The following is a 26,020-nucleotide window of genomic DNA, read 5'->3' as shown; positions in this document are numbered from 1 at the left end:
AGACCAGATACAGGGGCAGCTCTAGAAGAACGGATAGCAGTTCTTGAGGGCGCCAGGAAAATTACTTTAGCCATTTGTCTTCCTGAAGGGTCACATGACCACATTGAAAAGCGCCAGCCCCAAACCGTTGAGCACTTTACAAAGTGTTTCCTACCAGGAACTCCTGGGGCCCCCAGATCATCCACTAAGGTAAGGATTGCTGCGTCCCTGTTTCAAAGATGAGCAAATTGAGGATAAGTGACTCCCAAGGCCACAGAATCCAGTGGGGGAGGCCTGAGCACCTCAGTCTTCTGCCTCCCAGTCCCGTGGGGATCCTATAGCTGTTTTATAATTTTATAATTTTATAAAATTTTATAAAAGATGTCTGGCTTCGGGGCAGGGAGACAAATGACAGGGGGGACAACTCTCTCTCCATAAGCAGAACAGACCATGACAGGGCCGCAGACCAAAATGTTCTCGGCGGTTAACTTACTGGCAATTTTTATTTTCCACTTTTTAGATTACATTTTGGCAGTTTTATCAATGGATGTATTTTACTTTGTAAGGAATGGGGCGCCTGGGGGCTCAGTGGGTTGAGCCTCTGCCTTTGGCTTGGGTCTGGTCTCAGGGTCCTGGGATCGAGCCCCGCATCAGGCTCTCTGCTCCGCGGGGAGCCTGCTTCCCCTCTCTCTCTCTGCCTGCCTCTCTCCCTACTTGTGACCTCTCTCTCTCTGTCAAATAAATAAATAAAATCTTTAAAAAAATAAAAATAAAAATAATTTTAAAAAGATAATTCTAAAAACAATTTTTAAAGATGATATAAGGACAGCACAACCGTGGAGCACAGAAACACCCTCCAGCGGCGCTCCAAATGCTTCTCAATTTTGCATGTTGCTCTCTGACACGGGCTGGAAAGGGCCACAGCTAGGGGCCGGCAGCAACCCAGGCCCACAGGAGCTCTTGAAGGGATAAATTTTTTGTTGTTGTTCTTTGGTTATTTTAATTTTTTTTTTTTAATTTAAACGTTTATCCTGGCCCCAAATATCCTTCCACCCGCATTTTTTTCTTCTCCCTCTCTTGGGTGCTAGCTCCAAGGTACCCCGAACAAGGGGTGTTTAAGGCACTGAGACGGACGCCGGGGGACGTTCTGCCAAGGTGTTGCTGAACAGACGGAGCCCGGGAAATAAATTCCGTAAATAGAGTCTGGGCAGAGACCATTAAAAGTGTTGTCCTAGTGTCTCTTTATGGGGCAGAACGCTGTCCTGCTCAGGCGGCTGCGGGTCAGCTGGCCTCTTGTGCCGGTTTGAGGTCCCCGTTGCTGTATAAACTAGCTTGTTTTTCCCATTTTCGGCGACGGGCCTTAAAACAGACAGAAAAGCCCTTCTCAGGCCTGTGACTGCCATCACTCGGGGCTGGCAAGTGGGGCCGCGGGTGCTCCACGGACCTCATGTGCTTTGTCTATCACAGGCACATTTCAGGTTAATGGCATCTGCAGATGCAAGCGCAGAATGCAAATGGAACATTCCAGAGAAAGCAAAGGAGGCGGAGAGGACACTAGACTCACTGCTTGGGTTTTGCTCATGTGTCTGGCCTTTGAAAAGACAGTGTGGGCTTTCTCACCTCTGAGCCAGAGATCAAAATGCCACAATGAAATACGAAGATGTTAATCTGAACGCCAACTGGGAGTGGCAAAAACTAGAGAAAACAGAAACAATTAGTTCTCACTCTCTCTCTGGATCTATATGTACATGTGTAGATATGTCTATATATATAAAATCAATATGAAGCCTTTAAAAATCAGGTTTATGCTATGCTGAGGGGCAAGGGCTTATTTTCTAGATAGCTTAAAGGAAGCCTCTGCCCACGAGAAATAAATAAAGCCACCGGGAGGGATACAGTGGGGGTCTGGACCAGTGCCGGCTAGAGGGCAACAGGCCAGTTCCCCATTGTCCATTAGTGTACCCACTCCCCCAGAGGAGGGCAGCCCACAAGGACAGGAATTTCTGTGTTTTGCTTAGAAATGTATCCCCAGTGCCTGACGCTCAGTAAATAGGCATCAAATGGAAAAACATAAATCACATTTATGGAGAATGTTAATGATGTGGGAAAATATTTTTGAAACTACATTAAGAAAAAAGGTAAGAAAAAAAAAACCTGTAGTGTGTATGTGCATGCGGAAAATGCTAGAAGGAATTACATGAAAGTGCTGGCTGTGACTACAGCTGGCTGAGTGGTAAAATTATGGGTGACCTTTCCTTAAAATTTTCTGTGTGTTTTTAAGCAAAGTAATTTACCAGTTAGGATGACTTGAACAATAACAGCAACAAGAATAGAGGGAATTAAAAAGCGCCACATCCATGGTTCCGAAAGCTGTTGATCCTCCCTAGACAGTCCTGTGGTCTGTGGGGGAGCGGTCGGCCTGGGTGGGCTTGGCCAGGGAGAGGAGGGTCTACACTCAGACCCGGTGGGAACTGGGGTCCTCTGGCCCCTTGAACTTGATCTCTACAGACCATGTAAGAATGTGGGTTTTAGGGGCTGAGTTGTATTCCCCAGAAAAGATTCCTCACCTCTTGTACTTCAGAATGTGACCTTATTTGGGAATAGGGTCTTTATAGAGGTAATCGAGTTAAAATGAGGTCATTAGGGTGGGCCGTAAGCCAGAGTGACTGGTGTCCTTATAAAAAGGGGAAACATGGACGCGCAAACACATACACAGAGAAGGCCACAGGAGGGTGAAAGCCAAGATCAAAGCGACACCTCTCCAAACCAAGGAAAGCCAAAGATTGCCAGCAACCACCAGAAGCTAGGAGAGAGGCTTCTCCCAGATCCCAGACCCAGCCTCCAGAACTAGGAGACGGCCCATCTGTTGTTTAAACCACCCAGTCTGTGGCACTTGGTTATGGCAACAAAAGCAAACCAAGACAGCAAGGGAAAAGCCTGCCATGGAGTCAGGTCACAGGGAGAACTTGGCAAATCTCTTCTCTATCCAGGACTCAGTTTCCTTATCTGGAAAATGGAAGGCCTGGCCTAGAGCAGTGGGTTTTGAACTTGGTTTTAACCCTGGAATAAAATCTTACAAAGAGGCTCAAACACAAGACGTAAAAAGAAAGCCTGACCAGTTAGAACCCTGCTCTGGATCGTACCCACCTCCCCCCCCAAGCCCAGCAGAACAGCTTTTGAGAACAATCCCAGACTGTCTGTAAACCCTTGATCGGTACCCTAGTCTAAGCTTCACCAAACTTGAAACCCACCAGCTAGGATCACTGAACCTCTCACATGCACCCAAGCTTGTGCTGGACACAGGAGACCTGACCCCTTGCCTTCAAGAGGCGGCTGGCCTTGGTGGAGAGGCTAATACCAGGAACGCAGTGGGCAGACAAGCCAGGCTACCCTCTCCCTCCTGAGAGCTACAGCTGCAAACAGGTCACCTGATGTTCTAAATCCGCCACATCTAAATTTATCTTGCCCTCCAAGGACGAGCAGATGCTGTGCCTTATCAGAGCATAGTAAGTGGCAGAACGACAGACGTGACGAGCCCTTCTCACCCCAAGGACGGGAATGACGGGAATGACGTCTGCAGAAAGACTTGGTCTCCCTGACAATGAAATCAAGAGCTCACGTGCCAGCAGACCTGAAGGGGACTGGGTCACGCAGGCCCTCAGGTGGGGTGGGACCCAGCCCAGGAGTCCAGATTCCTTTCCAGACACTTCTGTGTCCCTGGGGCAGGGTAGGGGGAGCTGCTGACTATGAGGAAGGGCGCACAGAAGGGGAGGCTGTTTGCAGGGAAGGACAAGTCCCTGTTGCATCCCCGTGGAGTGGAGACCCAAAGCACCCCATTCCACACAGGAGAGGCAGAAAGAAAACGCTCCTGAGGACCTGTGTGCAGGCCGACCACCGGAGACTGGACTAAGAGGCCACTGTGGGTCACAGGGCAGAGCTGAGCAACCCAGGAGGAGGCTGGACTCTAGGCTACGGGGTGTTTTCTGCGCACCGGCTCCCAAGCAGAACAGAGCTGGAGCCCCTCCGCCACAGTCCTGCAGATCTGCGAAGAGGAGGAGGCTCTGCCCATACTCCCAGAGCCCACAGACTCATTAGGGGACACAAAGTCAACAGGAAAGAAGGAAATGGTGTCACTGTCCCCATGCCCCACTGTGGAATCAGGTGGGGGATTCAGTATTTGTTCAACTTTTAAGTACACAGAGAACATGCCAATAAATATTCTCCTTTTTAAAAACCACCTTACAGACAAAGCTGACATCCTCTCTGACCTCCATGCCTTCCCCTGGGGTAACCATCGTTAGGACTCTGAGGTGGAACCCTCCAGAACATCCACATGTCCTTTCAAAGAGACCCAGCAGGCCAGGGGTCAGGGCAGGGTGTGACTTCCCAAGGAGTGTAGTGGGGCCAAGGCAAGGAAAGAGTGGTTGAGGGCTGTAGGAATCAGGGTGGGCCTCTAGGAAAAGGAGTGTGGAGGCAACGGCTCAAGGAAAGGTAGGATTCAGATGACCCCAAGGCAGGGGTCCCTGGGGACTGGACCCATGTGATATCAGCACAGAAACAGCTAGCCCCATTCATCATTTGTAGTCAATTCTGCTTCTTTGGGAAATTCTGAAGCCTTCCCAAAGGGTCCTCACCTTTGCCCTCATACCACTAGCACGTGACGAGGATGACGATGACGATGGCGATGACGATGAAATAGTTGCATGTTCTGGGCACTCTGCCGACCCTAACAACAGTTCTATGGCTTTGGGATCGGTGTTTCCATTTTCCAGACAACACAACTGCAGCCCAGGGAAATTCAACAACGTGCTTAGTGTCCCACAGCTGGGGGTGACAGAGCCACCACTGACCATGGTGTCAATGATGGAGGTCCCTCGACGAGGCCGCCCTGCTTCTGTGGCCAATGGTATAGTTCTTGTACCTACGACAATGCCTAGCACACAGGAGGGCCTCCACACGTATCTGTAGGCTGGTGTCTTAGTCCAAGACCATGGGCAATGTTGAGTGAATAATCAAGCACTAGGCAATCCGAGGCCATCGTCATGCTATTACAAGGCTTGGGGGGGGGGGTGTTGTTGGTTTTGTTTTGTTTTGTTTTGTTTTTTAAGTTAAGGATCTAAATTTTCTTCTAGGAACCCCCCTACAGCCCGAGCTTCTGCTCCTGGAAGGAGTTAAGGCTTTGGCAAGAGGGTGTCCCACAAGGCAAACCAAATGTCCCCCATCCGTCTGTGAAAGCACAGGGCAGCACAGCAGCCACTTTCTGTGAATGGCCTCCTCGTGGACGTCAGTCCCGCCAGGGGGTGGGGAGGGGGCCTTGATTTATTATATGGCTTTTGGACAGTTCCTCCAGAAATACTGCCAAACGGTAGAATAATCAACTCTTTCACTCAAGCCCCTCATACTTTTTTTTTTTAATGAAAGAATAAAGTACGCAACGAGCCTGAACTAAATAAATAAAAATGCCACACTTTTGCCCAACAGACCTTTCTGCGTCACTGAGGAATATTTGCAGACCTCAACAATCTTTTATCTTCACAATGACATTCCAGCCTTCTCCGTTTTGGATGTTCTGAGAACTTCTTTGATTTGGGCTCCCTAATTATCTTATGAGGACAATTAGCTTATTAACTAATAATGTCATTATTTGATGTTGCTTAGAGCAGACGTTAGAGAACCCTTCGTCCTCCTGTGCTCTGTCTACTGTCCACCGGGACTGTCTCAAGTCAGCTACTCATGTCCGGGCTCACACTGCAAGCAGATTTGTCTGGCAAGGATTGTCTGTCTTAGCAGTCATTGCTGACAATCACAGGGCTGGTTTCTGGGCTGGGTAAGGGGGACAACGTCGATCCACAGCCACTTTATCTATCCATTCACTATGCCAGCCATGGAGATCTTAAGATAGAAAGGACATAACCCCACTAAGAGATGCCTGGGAGGCTCAGAGTGAGGCCACCTCCTCCAGGCATGTTCCTGATGGGTAGAGACTCTCAATTCTGTTCTCCAGCTCAGCATCCTGTCCTCCATCAGGCAAGTCTCCCGAATCGTTATCAGCTCTGTGAGTGAGCTCCCGGAGAGGACAAACCAGGTCTGGCTCCCCAGTGGGTGGTAGGTAATAACTGCTCAGTAAATACTGGCTGGAGAAAAAAAAAAAAAAAGAACATGCAATATTCTGACCTGAAATAAAGACAGAAAAAGACCAACAGAAATGTCTATCCCTCTGGGTGCCAAAAGGTTCTCTCTGCTTTGAATACTGGCTGGAGGCTGAGGCCTAAAATGTTTATGGGTTGATCGGACACTGGGGAGTGGAAAGCCGTAGTTCAGGGCCGGGAGCCCGGACTGTCCTGGGCAGGTCACTTCTACTCCTGGAGCCTACTTACTCAGATCTAAAGTGTGTGGTTGCATAAGATGCTTTGAGTTCTCTGACATTGGGACTCTATGAAAACCTCACATCCCTATGATGATTTGTAGCCTCAGGGGACAAGGGCCTGGGCCATAGTGGCTGGCCTCCCCCGCCAAGTAGATGTGAGACCATGGCCTGGTCTCGTAAGTGTATGAAATTTCCTCATCTACAGAGTAAGGGCTGGGGCAGGGGTGCTAGAGTGGGTGCTTCCTAAATCTGGACTTCTAGTATTCTCAGTGGAAAACGCTGGATAGATTAAATTTGGGCACGGTACGCACATGTCACACATCTTCTCAAAAGAGCCCCGATTTCCAATATTGCACACACTTCATTCATTCCTTGATTCACCCAATATTTAGTGAGCCTCTACTGTGTGCCAGGCACTGCTCTGGTGGTGAACCAGAAAAGACCCAGTCACTACTGTCACGGGGCGCCCAGTCTCATTGGGGAGACAGAAAATACACAAGTCAGTGACTAAACAAAAGTTGATTTCAGATATAGTTACAGGCAAAGAACATCAAGAAATTGCACCATGTGAGAGGGAGAGTGGGGCTCCTTTCTAAAAGCTGGTTGTGAAGGCTTCTATCTGAGCTGAGACCTAATGGCTCCCTGGAAAAATGTAGGGAAGAGCAGGTGGAGGGAAGGGTAGGTGCAAAGACTCCAGGCCGGAACCACATGGGGGGCACCTGGAGAGCAGAAAGGTGACCAGTGCGGCTCGTGAAGGGGGCAGGAGGGAATGACTGGAAACAAAGACGATGGCCGATTCATGTAGGGCAAGGTGGAAAGGTCACCACCAAGAAACCCACGGGTAGGAATACAGGGGTTTGGATGGAGAAAAACGTCATCTCTCTTTTCACCAACCTCTACCTGAAAACCAGCACTTCCTCCAGTCCCGAACGATGACAACAACCAACAGTGACATTAGGGGCGCCAGGGACGATGACAGAAACTGCTCGTCCATCCCTAACACCACTGTTGCAGACCTCTGGAGACGGCACTTCTGCTCATCACAAGTGCAAAGTCACAGTAGCTGTGAGGCCAGCGGCTGGCCATTATGATTTAAAGTCTTAACAAAGAAGGACACATATTCTAATATGGTAAATTTGAAAAGTATCTAAGGACTGAATCTGAAGAGAACTGGTTTCCCTTGTAATCCCATGGGTTTTGTTGTAGACGAGAAAGAGCATGGCTCTAAGATGGGGTCCCCAGGCTTCGCCCGATGGCCCAGGTGCTTACAAGTCATGGTAGGGAGTCTGACTTTTACTCCAGGCGGGACCGAGAGCTGCCATTCCAACGGGTTTCGTGGGCTACACTTTCTGTGCTTCAAAAGCCCCCCTGGCTTGCAGGGCCTGTGGTTGTGCAGAGCAGTGCCAAGGGCAGGAGAAGGCACAGCCTTCCCTGACCACTGTCCGGGGCCGTCGAGAGGGGGCAGCGTCCTGGATCCTCACGCTCTTGCCTCTGACCAGGAGCCTGCCTACCACCCCACTTCACACTCACCTCTGGGCCCAAAGGAACCCTGTCCTTTGGCCCGAAGGCCCCGCCAGGGCACCCTCCCAAAGAGCTTCTGAAAGTGAGCTCATGTGTTCCCAAGAAAAATAAATGCGGCATTTGCCACTGTTCGGTGTGTATATTGGTCTAGCAAAGAAATGAGATTTTTATTTTAGAAAAGCCTCCCATCAGGACCCCAGTGGAGGCCGGGCAAACACTAGGGGGACGGACCATGACTGCTCGGGGAGGCCCAGGCACTGGAACCCACTGCCACGAGCGGCAGCCCCGCCGTTTACAGCCCCCTTCCTGTTTTCCCGGGGCCCCTCTTCGCGCTGCTCTCTCACACACAGAGTCTTTTCAATGCCCTCCAGGAGAACAGAAGAATCCATTTGCACACGCCGGCACGCACGTTTCTCCCACCCTCCCTGGGGAGCGGGCCCTGCCAAGAGGCCTGTTTATGGACATACGGGGACAGGCAGGGATGGGGCCTGTGGGGTGGGGTCCTCCAACCGAGCCAAGCTGAGGGCTGAATCCTATGCTCCCAGACGCCCCAAACCAGAAGTGAGAGCGGGGCCAGGCCAACTGGGAGCTGAGGGACATTTGTGGCACTTCTCGGGCAATGCCTGGGAGCCTCGTGGGGGGACAGGGATGCCGTGTGGGGTGTGGAGGGTCTGGCTTTGGAAGGAGGGAGCTGGAAGGTGCAGGGCTGGTTCACCTCGAAGGATCAGAATAGTGTCAGGAGTGGAGAGGAACCACCGGGTCTTTGGAACCAGGCTAAGCGAGCTGCTGAACGGGAAAGCGAGGCAGCCGTGTCGCTGGTGAGGACCAGAGCGGAAGAGTGACTGCTCCAGGGGCCAGTGGCACCCACCGTTGCCTGTTCAGCCCCATGCCCCTTTCCCAGGTCTCTGGTTAGAAAGAACAGGCTGGGTTTTGTTTTTCTTGGGAGGGGGTTCGTTTTTATTTGTACCCATTGGCATTTCTGGGTTGGGAGTTTCTCCAGCCTCCAATACGGAAGGCGGTAAGAAGAACCCAGGAGCTTGCTGGCCTGTCATTCCTCGCAGTCCCTGGTCCCCAGCCAGTCTGCCTTCATCTCTCCACTTTTCATAATTTCCCTCTATTTGTTTCACATATAATGTCCAGAGCTTTTGCCTGTCCTTGGTGGGAGGGTAGGGGACAGTGTATCTACTCCATCGTGTCTGGAACTGAAGTCCTACATTTCATATTGTTATGCTTTATACATATATTTTAAAGATTTATTTAATTGAAAGAGAGAGAGCGCGAGCGAGCACACAGAGGGAAAGGGAGAAGCAGACTCCCTGCTGAGCAGGGACCCCCCCCCCCACCAAATTGGGGCTCCATCCCAGGACCATGGGATCATAATAACCTGAGCTGAAGGCAGACGCTTAACTGACTGAGCCACCCGGGCGCCTCTATGTTTTATATTTTTAAGAAACACATGAATCAAATATAGCAGAATACTCCAACGTCCTTAACCTGTCTGGCAGTTACGGGAAAGCCCTTACACGGCTTTCAATACTCTTCCTTTTATTGGAAACATTGTATAAATTCAGTGTTATGCACACCCCTTCCTTCTTTGTGCATTCACCCCCCAACCTCTGCTGTGCGCCTCCCGGCACCAGCTATACAGTGGTGAATTGAAAAGATCCTTTTGGAAGAGCCTTTCACACTTGGGGTGAGCAGACAGCAACCAACAGCTGAGGCAGGGTGCTCCCACAGTAGAGGACAGTGTGCTCTGAAAGACTCTGGCCAGGAGGCTAAATCTGACGAAGTCTGACCACTCTGAGGAAGTGGTCCTTGGGCCTCTGTGCCCCGAGGGCATTCCTGGGATGGCCACCTGTGGACAGTCGACGCAAAGGCAGAGAAGCAAATGGCTTCCCAAGAACAAGCTTTGTGGGTGAGGCCCCTCTCAAGTAAGCTGGGTCTCACGCAATTACCCCACTTCTCTGCACAGCTCCCCATTTCAGGGAGGGGGTCTTTTCTCCTATTTCAAGCTCTCTCCTCTAAATTAGCACCCCAGAAAGGTCTCTTGCATCAATCCTTTGGCTGTAAGCATGAGTGGGAGCCATTCCCTGGGCCCGTTGAGGAAAACTGGGCTCAGCACCCAGAAAAGGCATTCTGGTCTCCAGTGAACTTGCTCACCCCAGACAAGAGAGGGCTTGTCTCCCCAAGGGTGTATGACAACATGGCAACTGAAGTCCTGACCCCTAGACCCTATTTTCTCCAAGTCTAAATTAGCATGAAGAACAAAATGGCCCTCGGGAAATAATGGCCAGACTCCAAAGAGGCTCTTCCTCCCTTCTCTCTGAAAGCCACTTGGAGCTTAGCCTGGTAAAATGCTTCCAGGCCCAGGAGATGTGCCCTTCTTCTCTCTTACCCTGCCCCAGGGATCCCCAACAACAAGAGTGACCATGACACCCCCAGCATGGGAAGGGCCCAGCAGAGTGGTGGCTGTTGGGCATTCCAGAAGGAAAGCTGAAGTGCTAAGGGGAGGGTGCCCTGGGCTCCTGGGGAAGGTTCCAGTGAAGCCCCATTTACACATGATCTCACTGGACTGGGTTCATGATCACTTCTTTCACCTGAGGAAATGGAGGGTCAGTAAGATTAAGTGACTCATCAGGTGGGATCTGAACCCACGTCTGTCTAAATGCATTGACCTGATCCCTTAGGCCGGCTCCACTTGCCCCCAGAACACAGTGGAGGACCTGATCTGAGGTGTTAAGGTGAAAGGTGGATCTTGAGGACATTTCTCCGTCTTTTGACCCGCTCACATCTGCCTTCATGGGGTACAGGTGGCTTCCCCTCATTTCATAAACACTAATTAAGGGAGCTCCAAGGTGGGCATGTGGGGGACACAGAGCAAACAGTTGTCACCTGCTGTCACAGCAAAGCAGCAGAATCTGGAGGCTGGGCCAAGTGGCCAGGACTGAGCAGGCATGGGACACCATTAAGTCCTGCCCCGCCTAGAAAACTGCAGGAGGAGGCCAGGCTACCTGGGAAAGCCATTCAGAAAAACTAAGTGATCACGAGTGGTCTCACATTTCATGGCAGGCACTGGGCAGTCCACTCACAGCCCCAGGAAGAAGTCCCAAGAGCAGCTAGGCCCACAGAGTTCTGGAGAAGGCCACCCTATGTCCAGTCCTCAATGGATGTCCATATAATAAGCAGTTAACATGTCCATGACCTCCAATGGTCAGGAGCAGATAAGAAGCCTTCATACGTCAAGGGGAGCATACACAGCATACGGGGAGAAGGGCCAGGGCCCCCACTGGTATGGAGGAGCCCCATCATGTCCACCCCCTCCCTGGGAGCCCCGTGTCCTCATTTGGTGAGTTTGGCTGTGTTGGCCCCATGAGAAACAAGGTCCCTCCGTTGTGTGGGTGCCCAATAAAGAGGACTGGGCTGTCCCACAGAAAAGGGGGCCGCTCCATGAGCACCAGCATGCCCAGCAAGAGGAAAGGGAACCCAGATATTCACCCCACCCTCAGCTCCCAAAGCCTGCTTGGTGAGGGCAGAGTCCACGAGCTCTGGGCAAGAAGGATAGGAGGCTGTGAGGGGGCGCTCAGTGCCAGGCCTGGCCCACCTCCACCACCCTGCCATAAGCTGTGCAACTTCGGGCCATTTACAGATCCTCAGTTTCCCCATCTGAAAGATGGAGTGAAAAAACCAGTACTTGCCTCCAAGGGTAACTGGGAGATAATCCTGCCCAGCACATACCAAATATTCAATGAACGCTAGTTTCCTTTTCTTTTTTTCTTTAAAGGGGGGGTATTGGGGGGAAGGGGAAAGGGAGGGGGAGAGAAAGAATCCTAAGCAGGTTCTATGACTAGAGAAGAGCCCAGCTTGGGGCTCGATCCCACAACCCTGAGATCACTACCCAAGCTGGCATCCAGAGTCGGATGCTGAGCCACCCAGGCACCCCGTTAGTTTCCTCTTTACGTCAATCAGCAAGGATGTCAGCCTGCAGCTCCTATGCGGAATCACTTTGCTGCATCGACGGGCTGGTATCTGACTCACCGTATAAACAGTTTGTTGCCCAACGGGCTTCTTGCTTCCCTCCCAGCCCCTTTCCACGCCCCACCCCCCCAGGAGGACAGCTTACCTATGGTCCTTCGGAGGTCTTCGCACTGGCTAATGTGAGGAAACTTCAGGATTTCCTTCCACTTCTTGCTTTTCCCCTTGCGCTTTCCTCCACCCCCTGCAGAAATGGGGGAAAAGATGTTGGGCTGATGTTGGTCTTGTCCAAGGCTCCACAGCCTGTTTCCCATCCCAGCGAGTCTGTCTACCAGCTTCGGGGGCTGGGAGACAGCCAGGGAGCTCAAGGTCAAGTCAGTGACACACCCCAAGCCCCAGCAGGCACACATACTCCTTCCAGGCCAGCATCAAGCCTCTGTTCTCCCCGCACAGTCGGGCCTGGGCTCCTCAACCAGCAAGAGCAGACGAGCCCCTCGAGTCATCCAGGCCTGAGCCCACACCGGGTGCCCTGTTCTTTGTCATCATCTCCCACCGCTGTTCAGACCCACTGGGTGCCCAGCCTCTGGCCCCGGACCAGACTCCAACCTGCCCACGGCAGGGGCCGGGTCGGCTGGACTTCAAATTGCCTTCGGGCTCGGGAAGTCCTCACAGAATGGATATACAAGTAAGTAGACTGCAGCCCCCTCATTGCCTCATTTTGTCCTCCCGTTTCCCGTGGAGAGTCCCCTTCCCCAACTGGAGGCCGGATGTCAGGAGCAGGGACTTCAATTTCCAGTTGTCTCCTGTACCCTCTTTTTCTCCCTCCCCACAAACCCCAGGGTCGTGGAGGATGCATTCTCAAGGCTGGAAGGAATCGAGAAGGGTCCCATCCTGCCTCACGTCCTCCTCTGTGTGCACATGTGACGGGCACACACATGCTAGGGACATGCATGTGTAATGTCCATGCACATATGATGAACACACGTGCGATGAAGGCGCACACATTCGGAAGCCCTGCACACACAGTGGCCATGCGGTGAACACACAAAGCTGAATAAGGTACACACATGGGGCATTGCTGTCACCAACGCTCCTCCTTAGCCATGGGACCATGGACAGACGTCAGAATGTTTGGGTGTGCAAACGGCGAGGGGAAATGTCCACTCTGGCCCATGTCCCTGAGCCCACCAAGTGCTTGGACCTCAGACCCACAGGCCTCTCTGTGTCACATAGCTGGGATCTCAAGGGACGGAGATGCCATCACCCACCCCCACCCCCAGAGTGGCCTTAGATACCATCTTGTTAAAGGTCACGTAGCCTTTCAGGCCCCTCAGAATCTTGGGATATTAAGGGCCTTTTACCTTCCTTCATGCAGTCAACACCTCAACCACGGTGGGGTTGGGACCCCAGTTAGAGATGCAGGATCTGGGGCAGAGCCTGGGCACCGTGGGCCTGATCCCTACTCTGGGTGGGTGTGCAGTGCGTTTGGTCTCTAACCCTCCCAGAGCAGGCCTGGGCTCCTCTCTCCAGCCAGCAAACTGAGGGATTCGGGAAGAGCTTAGTTTGTACCCGCGCTGGCCCAGTGCGTGTCCCAGGGCTAGCAGGAAGCTGGTCTCCGTGGGTCCTTACTCTCAACCCTGCCTCCCTGGGGAGCTCAGGCGGGGTCCCCATCAGCGAGTTTGGTTAGCTTCTGAGGCCAGGACCAGGACCCCCACCCTTGGGGGTGGGGAAGTAGGAGAGAGAGAGCTGATGGGGGTGGGGGAGGCATCCTTTCTCTGCTCTCTGCTCATCCTGTCTTCTTTTCTCTCCAGTCTCGGCAGAAGGCAAAAGCCTCAGACTCCAAGGGGCAGAACAAGTGTGCACTGGGCACTTGCTATGGCCAGGTCCATTAGAACATTATCTTATTTAGTCCTCAGAATGACTCTTTGAGGGATAGATCACCGGACCAACATCGCAGATGAAGAAACAAATGTCCAAAGTTGAGCAACTTGCCCGCTGATGGCCTGTCCGGTTCCATATTTGCTCTTTCCTCTAGCCAGGGTCAACACACAGGCACGCAGAGCAGAGGTCTTCCCCGAACCCTGGCCTGAGCCCAGCCACTCACGTGCACTCCCCGGAGCCCTCACTCTGAGTCTACAAAGCAGAATTATGACTATTCCCCCTTGACAGAAAAGGAAACTGAGGCTTGGGGAAGAAAGAAGCAAGTGGCTTTCTTCAATGGCTCATTAATGGCAGAGCCAAGACCCCAACTTGAGTGAACTCTAGACCCTAGGCCTGTGTATAGACCTTCCTTTGAGGTTCACTGAAAACCAGGGAAATTCTCAGGGATCAAAAAAAAAAAAAAAAAGCTGTTGTCAGGCCACAGAAGTGATGGAGTATTGAGTAAGAGGAGGAGGAATGGGGATCTCTCTAGATGGGGCCCCAGCCCACAAACTCTGAGAGAAGACACCACCCCAGACGCCTGGAGACTTGTTCTGCTTGACCCACACGTAGCTTGTTTGCCGGTTCACTGAACCAGCTGTCTAGGTCTGAAACCACGAGGAAACTTCCCATGTAAATCCAGATTTCAGACTTCTCTCCATAACCAGGCATCCTGCGTGGCAAGCATCAGCAGGAGCTGGGGAGGAGCTGCTCCCGTGGACAGGCACTGTGGCCTCCATGCAGCCAGCCTGCCTGGCCTCCAGTGGGATTAAAATATGCACCCTCCAGAAAAGAGCTGTCCTCTAGAGACACAGGCAAAGTCAGATGCTGCTGTCTCAGCCTCCGCCAGGCGGGGAGGTCAAGAACGGCCGTCAGAACACATCTAAGTCGGGGCGCCTGGCTGGCTCAGTAGGTTGGGTGACTGATTTCGGCTCAGGTCATGATCCTAGGGTCCTGGGATCAAGCCCCATATTGGGCTCTTTGCTCAGAGGGGAGCCTGCTTCTCCCTCTCTCTCTGCCTGCTTGTGCTCTCTCTCTGTCAAATAAATAAATAAAAATCCTTACACACACACACATACACACACACACACACATACACACACACACATCTAAGTCCTTGTCTCCTCCCATTCCCACACTATTCGCTCCCAGATCTGGCTAGAAGAAAGCACTTGTGTGTGTGTGTGTGTGTGTGTGTGTGTGTTTGTGTGTGTGTATGTGATAAAACATACACAACATGAAATCTACCATATTACCCGTTACTAGGCACACAGTCCAGGGGCAATCAGTATACTCATCTTGTACAACCATCACCACCATCCACCTCCAGAACTTCTTCATCACCCCAAACTGGAACTCTGCACCTATTCAACACTAATTCCCTCATCCCCCCAGCCCCCGGCAGCCACCATTGTACTTTCTGTCTCCATGAATTTCGCTACTGGAGGGAAAGTAAGTGAAATCGCACAGTGTGTGTCTTCTTCTGACTGGCTCACTGCACTTTCATAAGGTCCTCAAGGGTCATTCTTGTTGCAGCGTCTATCCGATTTCATCCCATTTTTAAGCCCGAATAATAGTCCCTGTGTGCGGGAACCACATGTGGTTTATCCATTCATCTCTTGATGAACACTTGGGTTATTCCCACCAATTGATTTTCGTGGTGGATGCTGCTACGGATATCTGAGTCCCTGCTTTCCCTTCTTGTGGGTCCATGCCCAGGAGGGGAATCGCTAGATCATGCAGCAGTTCCATCTTTCTGTGGAACAGATGAAACCACCAGGCTGTACCCCAACTCTCCGGGATCAAAACCCAGGGATGTGACTTTTGAAAAGTCTCCCCCGGTGATTCCCAAGTGGCCAGTCTACACAAACCAGGGGCCTATTTTGTGCATACTTTTTATGGATTAATTTATCCATTAGGGAAATTAATGCAGACTCATTAATTCACTCAACCAACACATGTTGAGCATCTATGAAATGCCAAGCTCTCCGCAGGTGCTGGGGACACAGAGGAAGGCAAGAGACACGAGGTGTCGCCATTTCGGGGGCTTCCAATCAAAGGCTTTATGTCAGTGGTTTTCAACCAGGGCAATTTGTCTTTCGGGGGCCATTTGGCAACGTCTAGAGATATTTTTGTTTGTCATAGCCGGGCTGGGGGTGCCACGGGCCATGAGAAGGGTGGGCCCAGGGATGTGGTCACACACTCCACAATGCATGGGACAGCCCCCCACCGCACAGAGTGATCTGATTCGAAACACCAGTGCCAAGGAGGAGAAACGCTGCTCTATTTCACAAGCATTTCGACCACTCAGAGGTGCAGGGTTTGGGGGAGATGTTCGTAATGGAGCGATGTGTCACTGCAGCTGGAGTTAGGAAGGGAGGGAGAGGGTCCCACACAGCCAGCCAGGGGGCTGCCCCAGGGCAAGAAGGCAGACCTCCCAGCCCTCCTGGGGCTCCTTGCCTCCTCCTCCTCACCACCTCAGCCCCCAGAACACGGCAGGAACTGTGGTAGGCAGAACAATGCTCTCCAGAGTGTCCCCGTCCTACTCCCTGGAGCTTGTGGATATGTTAGGACACATGACAAAGGGGAACGAATCTTGCAGATAGAAGTAGGGATAACGGCGAAACATTACCCCAGATGGTCTCTGTCGGCCGGCGTAACCATTAGCATCCTTACGTGGGGAAGAAGGAGTAGAAGAGTCAGTTTAGAGCGATGCTGGGTAAGAAAAACCAGACAGCCACTGCTGGCTTTGAAGGTGGAAAGAGCTGCGAGAAAGAGGGCAGCCTTTGGAAACCAGAAAAGGCAAGGAAACAGCTTCTCCCTGAGAGCCTCCAGAAAGAACAGAGCCCTGCCAACACCCTAGTTTTACTCAGTGCAACCCACGGCAGACTTCTGTAACTCCGTGATGTGTGTTCCTTTAATCCACTGGGCTCGCGGTACGTGTTCCAGCAGCGATAGGAAACTAACACAGGGACGCTCCCAGCAGGGTGACCCCCTAAATGACCACAGGGATCCTGAATGGCCTCCCCACTCGCCTGGCCTCCAGTTCCTTGAAAAGGAACATGACATAAACCCTGCCCCTCCATAACTCGGACAGGTTGGAGCAAGGTCCCCTGTCTTCACCATGACCTCCTCCAAGAGGTCACCACCTCCAGACAGATACCAGGCTCTGGAGTCTGCTGCTGGGTTTGTAGTTTTAACTGGATGTCACTGTCTGAGGCAGCAAGGGCCGCCATCCTGCTACAGAAGTTCCTCGCGTGTCCCCGCCCTGTGGCCCCAACTGCCCCAGCCTCACCCCACCCCCCCGCTTGGGAAGGGGGAGAGCCAGCACCTCTCCACCACTCAGGGAGGCCCCAGCCACTGGGATGGCCAGTTCCCAGGTCTGCCCCTCCACCACCCATCACCCATGCTCGTTGGCCAGGTTCAAAGCCCTTCGCCATGGGGTCACTGTCCCCTCAAGCTTTATTTCCCTCCCTGCCATTGCTCTCAGGGCCTTTGCACTCACGGCTCCCTCTGGCAGGAGCATCTTCTGCCTACCCAGTGTGAGTGTTTCTCCCCCATGCTTCAAGTCTAACACCAGCATCCAGCTTTAAGACTGTCCCGTGTACTGTATGAAGGCTACCCTAGAGGGCCTCCGACCTAGGCAGCTGAAGTGGGCCCCATTCTCTGCCTACACCACTGCCACCAAACAGCGTCGGGGAGGCCCTGGGCAGGTGGGCAGTCTGTCTCTCTCTTGAACACACACACTTGTTACCTGACAGATTCACTTATCCATTCCCCCAACACATTCAGCCCATTTTCACCGACGTGTCCAGCCTGTATGTGTGAAGTCACTAGCAGATTCCCAGCCCGAGCCCCAGCTCTCATCAGTACCTGACAGCTTCCGATCTAGTGCTTTACGTGTCCAGCCTCAGTCTACCTGCTCGACGTGGCTGCAGGGACCTGGCTTCCTGTGCTCTCTGTTGCTCTCTCCTTGGCCCACTGCAGATGCTCGAACAGCATTCTCCAAGCGGATGCAAGTGTCATCCCTCTGACCTCCATATGCATCATCCTCTCCCCTCCCCCATCCCATGACCCCATGGGAGAAATCCCTGACCCTCCACCTGCAGGAGCGCTGTTGCTGCCTCAAGCCCCCACGTAATGCCTCTTCTGGGGCTGCCCTGGAGGGGCAGAGCTCCCTTGCCAAGCCCACCCGGCCTGCTCCCTGCTCCAGCCAGACCTTCTCAGTGTCCCTCCGGGCGGGGGGGTGGGCAGAGGCAGCCCACACAATGCCCAGTTAATCACAAGCTTTCATTAAGTTAGGATGACTGACTGGGTAAATCAACGTTTGCCGGAATCACTGACAACCTCCGCCCTACCCCACCGAAGTAGGTGCTACCTGTTTGGTGCTCATTAAAGTGGCATTAACCCCATTTCACAGATGAGAAACTGGAGGCTCAGGGAGAGGAATTAATGCGGGAGGAACGGCCCCTGCACGGACTCCCAGCTGTTTCTCATCTTGAGCAGCCTTGGGTTTTATTCGCTTCACCATCTGACCTGCTGTGGCTCATAGTTTATCTTTTCATGGTCTGGAAACTAGTCAGTGAACTGGACATGATCCCTGCCCTCAGGGACATCCAGCTCAGTCCAGGCTTCAAAGAGCAGGGATGAGCAAGTCTGCTGCTCGGAGTGTGGCCTGGTAGGGGCTGGGGGGGATGCACGGAGGAGGGGCAGCTCCAACCAGGGATGGGATGGCAGCAACACAGGCCGGGGGGCTAGACAAGAAGGGGTCTGTCCTGCTCAAGGAGGGAAGAGACCAAGATGTCAGGGACACGGGCTAAACTCTGCCAGCTCACCACTCTGACGAAAGTCACCATGGGATCAAGGTGGCAAGTCTTGCTCCTGGAATGGGAATGAGTCCAAGGCAAAACCCGCAGAAAGGGAGACAACTAGAAGATAGGAGTGTTCCCTGACTTGGGGCCTCAGCCCCGGCTGGCCCCATAAGAAGGAGAGGGCAGTTTTCAAGAAGGAAATTGTTTAGCAAACTGTTTCTGCTTTCTCCCACCCTGGGCCACCAGCAATGGCCTCTTACAGGTGTCCCCCAGGAGGACTAAGGCAAGTGTGATACAGGGGTGGCAGGGCAGGAGGGAGAGTAGCCAACAGAGAGGACTGGGGGCTCCTCTGGCAGGAGGGCAAGTCCTAGCAGGGACTAGAGTGTGGGGACAACAGGCAAAGTAAGAGGTAGCTACCATTTCTTCTGCGAGGGCCAAGCGCTTTCGTAAACTGGCATTCCTTTTGCTCCCGTGCATGCCCCCAGGGAGGAATAAAATGATCGCTCTGAAAAAGCTGCCATGAGAAAGCTGTCACTGTGGGGGAGGAACTGGCTTACGGTTATTCTTGTTGCTTGTACTGGGCTCGAGGGAGGGGTTCGTGCTCTGAGGACAGAGGGAGCAGAGGGAGGCGGACCCACGCCTACTGTGGGGGACAGTGCTGGTGGGGGAAGGGCTGAGCTCCTCGAGGGTGCAGGCTCCGTGGCAGCTGCATCCCAGTGATAAGGGGCTCTGAGCATGGAGAAGCCTCCAGCCCCCCAGGGACTGTGGCCAGACTGGCCTGGAGGAGTGGAGCTGCCCGCAGAGGCCCCTCCTTCAAAGGACACTGACCAAACCAGCAACAGCCAGCACCCTGACAGTCTGTGGTCTTGTTGGCTAGACTCCCTTGAGCCCTGGGCCTTCTCTTTCCATCCTTGGAAGGAAGTGGGACCGACCTTTGCCAAGCAATTGACCCTGGGACTCTCACTAACCTTATGGTATGATATATTTGATCTGGAAATTACAGAAACACAACCCTTCCTATATTCTGAGGGTCCAGGGACAATCGGTGAGGACAACATCACAGTTAATTCTCACATCAAGTCCAGAAGGCAGATCCTGTCCCTGAACCCATTTTGTTGATGAGGACATAGTCTCAGAGGGGCAAGAACCTTGCCACAAATCACTCAAGCAGCACATCACAACCTGAGCCAGGGCCCTGGGGTTGGACTCTTAGTCTAAAGTTCTTTCTTCCCTCCTGGCAAATGAGCCACTGATCAGAGGAAGGGTCCTTGGGAGAAGCGGAGGAAGCCTCCCTGCATTTGTTGAGAAAACCTTCCTTCACAGCCCTGGATCAGAGGGTCACAGTGGTCCTCGGATCAGCAGCATCAGCGTCACAGGGTAACTTGTTAGAAATGCAGATTCTCAGGCCTCACTGTGGACCTGTTGACTCCGAAACTCTGGGAGTGGCCCCCAGCCACCTGTGTATTAATGAGCCTTCCAGGTGATTCTGATGCTCACTCAAGCCTGAGAACCACTGCCCTAAAGTAAGAGAAAGTTCCTGAACATCACCCGGGAAATGGAAGATGGGACTACTCTCACTCTGGGAATGTCTCTCTCTGATCCGAGATTTCTGCCCTGCCTACTTCTAAAAAGGATTAGAAGAAACATAGCGGGATTGGGACAGACTGTTCCCTCCAGCCACCAGCAATGCAGTGATCCTGGGATCTGACTGACAAGCTCCTGCCTGACTTGAGTTGAGTTTCTTCTCCCATAGACACTTGACAGCATCAGCCATGGGCCATCAGCCAGGGCGAGGAGCAAACGGTATAAGAGCCCTCCTATTTCCAACATGCTCAGTGCTGGCCTCTAAGGGTCCATATTGGTCAGCGGGCCTCAGGGAACCCCACTCTGTGCCCTTAGGCCCTGGCCTGGCTCCCTAGCAGGCTGGGCAGGACCTCCCTCAAACCACTCCTCTATCAGAAGTGCACACTTCCTCTACTGGGCGTCTCTGTGTTCTGATGGCCCCTGGACCTTGATTGTTCAACAGATCCTGGAGAGGAAAGAACCATCTACGAGATGGGCCTGCCAGGGTCTCCACAGAGGACCTGATACGCTGTGTGGGCCCTGAGGACGGAGGACATTTTCTCGCAGAGCGTGCTCCTCTAGGATAGACTTGTCAGCTCAAAACAAAAACAGTATTGGTGGTACAGTTCTAGCCACAGTTAGCAGGAAGAGAGACTCACTTGAGTTGACCTGCAAGGAAGGGGACTGTTGTCAGGATCGCAGAGGCCTCTAAGAATCCAAGGAAAGGCTGCTAAGAGCAGCTGGGCTTGTGGGGGTCAGAAGGCCATGGACCATAGAGAAGCTGGGGCTGGGGTGTCTGCCCCTCATGTGCCCACGTGCCCACCACGTGCCCCCTCTCCAGACCATACCAGGCTCACTCACCCCTTTGCCCAGGCCCAGTTGGCCAGGGTATACCATGAGGAATTTGACTGGCCTTTGTCCTTGGTTCCTGGGAGGGAACCGCCAAGTCCTTTAAGTCCTTGGAATTTTCCAAGTGATAGAGTGTTGATTTTACACATAGTGGGTTCCCCAAAATGTACCCGAGTTTGTGCTAATGAGATGGCTCAAGATGGGGCTGGCCATGCCAGAATGACCACCCCATGATTGGGCAAGGTCTGAACCTGGTGATAGTATCCTGACCTTTGAGGAGCAATGGGGTGGCTGGAGACTGAGCTCATGCACGTGGCCAACGATTCAGTCACTCATGCCTAAGTCCTGAAACCCCAATAAAAACTCTGGGCACCGGGCTCGGGCAATTTGCTGGCTGCTGCCAGGAGGGTAACACATCCCTCGCACGCCCTAGGCATCTCTCTCTTTTGCTGGTTTGGCTTTGTGTCCTTCTGCGCTGATAAAATTGCAAGAAAAGTGCTCTGAGTTCTGTGAGTCATTCTAGTGAATGATCAGACCTGAGTGGGTGAGAGAATTCCTGAATTTGTATGCAGTTTGTCAAAAGTACGTGTGACCTGGGACCTCCCCACCCCACAAACTTGCAGCCAGAGTCTGAAGGGAGGGCAGACTATGGGCCTGCACCCCTCATCTGTGGGGTCCGTGTTCATTCCAGGATAGTTAGTATCAGAAATGCATCACAGGGGCTCCTGGCGGCTCAGTGGGTTAAAGCCTCTGCCTTCGGCTCAGGTCCTGGGATCGAGCCCCGCATCCGGCTCTCTGCTCAGCGGGGAGCCTGCTTCCCCCCTCTCTCTCTGCCTACTTGTGATCTCTATCAAATAAATAAATAAAATCTTTAAAAAAAAAAAAAAGAAAGAAAGAAAATAAAGAAATGCATCACAGCTGTCAAGGATCCCCAAGTCCTCAGGACTGTCTGGCCCAGCTCACCACCTGCCTGCCAGAGCCTTGATTCTAAAGGCCCATGGAGCAAATCTGATTGGCCAACTCATCTCTTCTCTCCAGGCCGCAAGTCACGGGCCAGCCCAGATTCTGCACAATCCACTCAGTTGTGGCCTTTGCAGAGGGGAGGCCTGGGGTGATCAAGCAAGCAAGCACACAGCCTCGCTGGCCTCGAGCTCCCTCAGAGCAGGAGCCCCCAGGGCAGGGCCAGACAGCACCAGAGGCAGCACGAGCAAGACCACAGAAACAACTACTAGCACTTCTAGAATAGTTTGGGGTGTTGCCTGCTGGTCGAAGGCACAGGATGTGGGTGGAAGGGGCACAGACTACAGCAGCCCCAGGATTCCCACAGGACCCCTTCCTCCTGCTGCCTTAGGCCCACCCTCCACGGAACGGCCTGTGGATTGCTGGGGGCTGCGAGGCTCAGAAAGGTCCGCGTTAGGATAACGCAAGGACCCGACCTTGTTAGAAATCCAAATGCTGTTGTAAAGCAGGTCTTTCCGACACTCGTGGGGCGAGGGGGGCATGAAAACCGGAGGAGCCTCTCTCTCAACGCACTTAGATCAAGGTCTGGGAAGTTCTCGAGTATCCTGGTGACCATATGTGGGAAGGACGTCTCTCTGTGTTCCCAGCCACAAGAGCCTGGTGACTCACCGGCCCCTGGCCGGTCGAGTGGAAGGTGGTGTTACAGTTTTGCCTGTGACGTCTGTGAGGCTAAAGAATCTGTTCAACTCCCTTCCACCCAGGTGAGCTTTCAGGAGTTGGTTTCCAAAGCGCTGCCAGCAGGCGAGTTTTCCAGAAAATACCACCACGGGGAGGCTGGCAGTGTTCTCAGAGGTCACAGGCAAAGCAGAGGCAGCCAGTTTTTCTGATGAGGTGGGTTACCTCTGTGCCTGCTGCTCCCACCCCTTGCCCTCCACACCACTGACATTTCTGTCGAATCCCCCCGGCTCTGCCACCTTTGCCACCGCCCGCAGGGCGCCCAAGCTGATGAGGTAGGCGTGCGGCATCTCCCTGGCTCAAAGTCTCCCCTTATTCAGCCCCGAACAAGGCGAGAGTCCAATTACAGGACCCCGTTGGGTCCATGGCCCTCCCCATCTCCCCAGAGACCAGCGCAGTCTCTGCCTCGGGGTACCCTCCTCTGTCAAGTTTCTAGATGCCTCTGGATCAAAACGACTCCTGCCCTCAGTTTCTCCCTGACCACACCGGCCCAAAGTGCTCACACTGGGCAGTCAGGGTGTGGTGGGGCCAGGAGGAGACGCCCCCATAACTACAAGCCGATGGAAACGTGTTGACAGAAACAGCACGGGAGGGGCCACCGAAGGCACCTGGGGCCCAGGATGTCCTGACCTGGGGGCTGTGCCGCTCATACTGGGCCAAGCCCGAGGTACCTTGGACCAGGAAGCATGACGTAGCTTAGTCTTCAAGTGTGTTCAGTGCCGGGGGCAAGGGACCCCCGGGGTGGGCCATCGAGGGAAGCTGAGTCTCTCCCCACCCCAGGCCGCCCGCTTCCCACAGCCTGACACAACCACCAACTTCACCCCCAGGTAGACGCTGGCCCTTCTTACCATGTCGGAGACCTAAGGGATAGGCCCAGAATGCGGCCGAAGCCCAGGCTCTGTTCGAAAAGTTGCCCGTCTGGGGCAGGTGCAGACAGGCCAGCGAGCGACCTGCCCCAGTCAGTAAAACACGGCGGCAGAGATGGGGAGGGCCCGCAGGCCTTTCCAGGCCCTGTTAACCTGCCTGGGAGCTGAACTCAGCTGCTTTATTGGAGGCTCCCTTTGTTCAAGGAGGGCCCCCACCACGAAGGCAGGCAAAAACCAAGGTGGTGGGCACACGGGGGTGCAGCATCGGCACACCCTAGGTCTGGAGGACGCGGGGAGGCAAAGACTCACCGTTATCCCAACCCCAGGATACATCAGGGCCACTGCCAGGAGAACCAGAAACCCCCACTGTGCTCTCACAAGGAAACGCGGTGTTGAAGTGGTGTGAAGCATGGGGACCCACACCGGGCCTGTGGGGCCTGTGGCCTGTGGGCAGGTTCCCAGCACCTCTGGGCCCCCCTCATGGCCTCACCACAGTCGGGTTTCCAGAGCAGAAAAACTTCAGCCACAACCAGAAGGATCCCGCAACCTCAAATTAGGAAAACCCAAACCAACACCAGGCCTGGTAAGTGGTCGCCATGGGGACAGGGAGACATGGCCCCTCTCCAGCATGCTGAGCCCGAGAGCAAGGAGGCTGCCGGGCAGAGAGGCTGGGAGACCGTCCCTCCTAGGAAGGCTTGCTGCTGACGGCAGCGCTAAGGCTGGGCTGCCTTGACCAAAAGCTGCTGCCCTTGAGTGACAGCTGGGCTGCTTCCCCAGGGCTCTCCTGCCCACTGCCTTGAGGCCTCTTCACTGCCATCTCCAGGGGTAACCCCTCCACCGTTTTCTGAGCCACGTGACACACCCGCCGTGTGGTGCTAAATCACTCAGTGTTTTCCCCTGCAAAGGCTGCTGCTGCTACCCAATTTGTCTTGCTGGGTTCAGAACTAGAGCCAAGTGTGCAAAGCTCTTAGCCTACAGTAGGGGCTGACTAAGTGTAGCCATTGTCCTCATGAGCATTACCATCCGCCGGAACACCAGGCCCATTACCATCTCCATCACCATCATTACTGCCATCCACGTCACCATCACCACCATCCGCACCAACCATCCCACTGCCATCCCCCTAGCATCATCATCACCACTACCACACCCCCACCACCATCATCACCGTCACCACCATCACCATCCCTGCCATCCCCACCACCACCATCATCACCGTCACCACCATCACCACCATCACTACCACCATCTTCCCTACTACGGTGATCACCACTAAAAATACCATCACCATGACGACCACCATCACCACCACCATCTCCCCTGCTACCACCACTAACAATACCATCACCACCACCGTCATCACTCTATTCCCAGTATTGCCATACAACTCTTACACGTAAGAGAATTGAGAACAGACAGTAGGTCTCAAGCCCAGATCTTCTGAATCCGAGTTCAGCCGTCTCTCTATCCAACCACGACTCCCCCCAATGCACACACGTAAAACTTTCCCATCAGCATGAGGTCAGCGTCTGTCCAGTGTTCGTCGGAGGACGCCCACAGAGAAGCAGGCAGGGGCCACGTGATTTGGATCCGTTCCCTCTCTGACCTCAGCAGCCCCGACTCCCTGGTTTGCTCCCTCACTCCCGCTACACTCTCCTCGAAGTCCTCAAACACCCCGGGCGCCCTCCCCGCTGAGGCCCTCTGCTCCAGCTCAGGAGTCCGCAAACATTTTCTGTAAGGGCCAGATGAAGTCTCTGGGTCACAGACAATATGTAAACACATGGGCTGTATTCCAATAAAACTTTATTACCAAAGCAGACAGCAGGCTGGATTTGGCCCACTGGTCTGTGGTTGCCTGAGCTGATCTGCCCGGAACCCTCCTCCCTCTCCCGGGCAGAAAACACCTTCAGGGTTAACCCCTTTGCCTCCTTCAAGTTTTTGCACAGATCTCGCTTTCTCCATGAGGTCGACCCTGACAGTCTTTTTTTTTCTTTTTTCTAATAATCAGAAGTGAAATAAATACAGTAAGAAATTAACCACTTTTAGATGAATAATTAAGTGGAATCTAGAACATTCACAATGTTGTGCTACCACCACCTCTATCTCGTTCCAAAACTTTTCTTTCCCTCCAAAGTAACACTCACCGATCACCCTTTTTAGTGCTACGAGCTGTGCCCACCTCTCCTCAACCCTCCCTTTCTTTTGCTTTTTCATTTCTCTTGTACATACCACCTTGTAACATTCTGCATGGCTTGTTTATTCTGCTCCTTGCTTCTTCCCTGTCTCTGCCCCTCCCTTCCACGCGAATGTGGGCTTCAGGAGGTTAGGGATCTTGTCCCCTCCCCTGCTATCCCCGAGCACCCAGAGCGATGCCTGACACAGAGCACATCATGGATGAGTAGACAGAACAACAGATGGAGAGACAGGCCCGAAGAGAAGAGATGATTTCCAAATGGACTTTAAAATAAACACACACA

General features: G+C 53.2%; 1 protein-coding gene across 1 annotated transcript in view; it reads right to left on the bottom strand.

Moving 5' to 3' along the window:
- LOC111144787 (G protein-coupled receptor kinase 5) overlaps positions 1-26,020 on the bottom strand; it is a 207,394-nt gene that overhangs the window by 94,338 nt on the left and 87,036 nt on the right. The window contains exon 2 of the mRNA XM_022499248.1: positions 11,988-12,083. Coding sequence (XP_022354956.1) covers positions 11,988-12,083 — 96 coding nt within the window. The remainder of the gene's footprint in view (positions 1-11,987; positions 12,084-26,020) is intronic.

This window comes from Enhydra lutris, unplaced genomic scaffold, assembly GCF_002288905.1.
Source record: "Enhydra lutris kenyoni isolate GAN:26980312 unplaced genomic scaffold, ASM228890v2 scaffoldscaffold12, whole genome shotgun sequence".
In the NCBI taxonomy this organism is placed as follows: domain Eukaryota; kingdom Metazoa; phylum Chordata; class Mammalia; order Carnivora; family Mustelidae; genus Enhydra; species Enhydra lutris.
This window is presented reverse-complemented; position numbering and strand designations above follow the sequence as displayed.